This window comes from Buceros rhinoceros, unplaced genomic scaffold (genome assembly GCF_000710305.1).
Source record: "Buceros rhinoceros silvestris isolate BGI_N320 unplaced genomic scaffold, ASM71030v1 scaffold18885, whole genome shotgun sequence".
NCBI lineage: Eukaryota > Metazoa > Chordata > Aves > Bucerotiformes > Bucerotidae > Buceros > Buceros rhinoceros.
The window spans coordinates 13,427-16,306 of NW_010411553.1; the positions used below are offsets into that span (position 1 = coordinate 13,427).

Below are 2,880 nucleotides of genomic sequence, written 5' to 3' on the forward strand. Positions count from 1 at the left end.
TTCTCTCTGCTCTGTCGCTCCCTCTGGCAGTGGAACCATCCCCCTTGTCCTGTCCCCACAGCCCCTGCTGACCAGCCCCTGCCCAGCTTTCGGACACCCCTTGCAGCACTGACAGGCTGCACTCAGGTCTCCCCGCAGCCTCCTCTGCTCCAGGCTGAACCCCCCCCAGCTCTCTCCCCTCTCCTCCCAGCAGAGGGTTCCACCCTCACCCTCATATTGCGGGGTTGTGCACCTCCCCTCTTCAGCTGGGGTGTACTGGGGAGGGCACAGCAGTTTTCCTTTCCCCTGCCCTCACACCCTGCTTTATCCTCTGATGTTTTTCAATGCTGGCTGTGGCCTGGAGGGATGCACTGCTCCCCCTGTCCCAGCTTGTGAGCTACAAGATGCTCAAACCATGTCCACCTTTCTGAGGAGCCGCAGCTCCATCGTGGATTCACTTCTGGCCTGCAACAAGGAAGCAAATTGCTGAAGCCCATGAAATGCAGCAGGGAAAGCCTGTTGCCACAGCAAAGTTCCATGAGGAAGGCACTGTTGTACAGCAGCAGCTCTGAAGCACTGGGGGCTCCTTCAGCCCCTTGCAGCTTAATTTATCTGTAGAGACACTGTCAGCGAGCGGCTGGGGGGATCCACGGAGCAGACAAAGGAATTTTCCCCAAGTTTATTCCATGTCACAGTTCTTGCCCCACCTCCAGCTGCTGAAGGCAAAGAGCTGGGCCTGACCCCTCCAAATAGTACAGCAACAGCTAAAGAGGTTACTCAGAACCATCCTCCAAAACAAAATAAACTTCACAGATAGCCCCAACTTTCATACCAAAAATAAGTCATTTTTCTTTCCTCATACAGACATTTCTCATCAGCAGGTTACAGACAATTGCCCGGGAACGGGATGTCCCCCTGTAGCAGTCAGGCGTGTGACGGAGCAGCAGTGTTCACCCCGTTTCAGAGAACCCCAAACTTTTAAAGTCTCTCCTTCCCCAGTGAGTTCACCGCATATCTCGTAAGATGTTCCGGAAGTTTTCCAGTTCTCTGACACTCGTTGAAATCCTGTGTGCAAGGAAAGCAAACAGCAAAGATTAGAGCAACACCTGCATCACGCCCTGCTTCAGCTGCAGGAGAAAACAATGAAGAAGAGCTTTGGGGACTTCCGGGGGGAGGGGTTTAGTTGGGCAGCAGAGGAGGAAAGAGCTTCTCTAGGAGACAGTATGATCGGAGCAGGAGTTCACACCACTCTTGGGCTAAGAAGTGGCTGTTTGAGCTTCAAAGGGGACGTAACGCGGCAGCAGCTTGTGTAAAAGTGGAGGGAAAAGCCTCAAACGAACCTTCCAAAAGCATTCAGTAAGGCAACGATTTCCTGCCTGCTCAGCTGGAAGCCGTAGGACGGGCCGCTTTCAGGGAGCTTTTCTATCAGGTTCTCAGAGAAGAGGATCTTCAGCGCTGTCCCCAAACCCTGCGTCTGTGCACGACAAACAGGATCACAAGTGTAACTTTACTGCCCTCCTCCGTGTCCTGCTGACATCACCTCAAGGGAGCAAGACCTGGATCTCACTTGCGCAACTCCGAGAAAGGCGCAGCCAAGGCGCTTTGTTCATTCAGCGTTACTGTGATCATGTGTAAAATCCAGTGTGGGTCTCACCGAACCCCAGTTTTGTATCCAAGAACCCCATCTGGGACCAGAGTCCCTACCAGGTGAGGTGTTTCCAGACACATCCCCAGGCCCTGCCAGAACTTACCTGCAACTTCCCCCACAGGCGACACTTGAAGCAGCCGACGCAGTCCATTATCTTAGAAATGTTCTTGAAGTGGAGTCGAAATTCCTCCTAGGGGAGAAGACATGCGAGTGGGTGGTGGTTACGAGCTCATTAGAACTACTTCTATGTGTTAATCCTGGACTCGGGGCTAAATTCAGCTGGGCTGAGTCAGCGAAAGGGCTCCTCAAGTGGGGTTCTCAGCAGCGACCCACCACAGCCCCTGCAGGCTGTGGCTACCCGTGAGCAAAGCGAGTTGGAAATACCTCACCCAGTGCCTCGGGCGTATTGGGATCCCTCTCAAGCTAGTCTTACCCCAGCTACAGCCGTGAAAAACACCCTCGAGGGAGACATGCCCCGAAGGGAAGGGCTGGCCGGTTACCTTTAGTTTAGCAGCTTCCTTTTTATTGCCCACAAAGAACGAGTTCTCATCAAAGTGCAGCGGGAAAGACCTGAAACGGAAGGAGAAGAGTTTCCTTCTTGGTTGGTACAGCGGGAACCCGCCTCCAGGGAAGCCTCTGGGTAGGGGTGCGGGTTGTACTGGTAGACACTGGACATCTGCAGGTGTTATTTTAAGGGCAAGCTGCTTGTCTAGCTCTCTTGGAGGCTTTCGGCTCTAGCTCACATCTCACCTTGGGGATATTTGCAGCCATCACCTGGGTTTGCAGTTTGAATACAGACACCAGCAACACCACAAATCGATCCCACGGCAAGAACAACCCCCAAACCCGCCTTTCTAAGTGCTTTAAGCAACAGTTAAGCTCGCTTAGCGATGCCAGGGTGGAGCAAGCTGTTCCCCCCGGGTACCGCACATAATTACTTGGCGAGACGGAGAATTTCCAGCAACAGGCTTTTCGTTTCGGCATCGTGGCTTTGACTCCCCGTGTACAGGTGGAAAGCAGAGCGCTCGAAGAAGGGCAGCACTTTGGATAGGGCTCGCAGCTCGATCAGGTACAGAAAATACAGGTTCTTGAGCCTTCTGGGACCTTCCCCTCTGGTGATGACTTCATCGAATCTCTGCTGGAACTCTGTAACGTTGGGGCCCCATTTCTTCTCTGACCATGTATCTGAGAGAGCAAAAAACCCGAAGTCACGAGTGTGTGCAGGCTCCCCAATGAACAGGGACGGCGTAAGA

At 53.3% G+C, this 2,880-nt stretch overlaps 1 protein-coding gene across 1 annotated transcript in view; it reads right to left on the reverse strand.

Moving 5' to 3' along the window:
- Nucleotides 1-983: 983 nt before the first annotated feature.
- Nucleotides 984-2,880, reverse strand: part of ERO1L (ERO1-like (S. cerevisiae)) — a gene marked incomplete at its 5' end in the record, with an annotated part of 10,698 nt that continues 8,801 nt past the window's right edge. The window contains 5 exons of the mRNA XM_010136060.1: nt 984-1,044; nt 1,320-1,453; nt 1,731-1,817; nt 2,128-2,197; nt 2,566-2,812. Coding sequence (XP_010134362.1) covers nt 984-1,044; nt 1,320-1,453; nt 1,731-1,817; nt 2,128-2,197; nt 2,566-2,812 — 599 coding nt within the window. The remainder of the gene's footprint in view (nt 1,045-1,319; nt 1,454-1,730; nt 1,818-2,127; nt 2,198-2,565; nt 2,813-2,880) is intronic.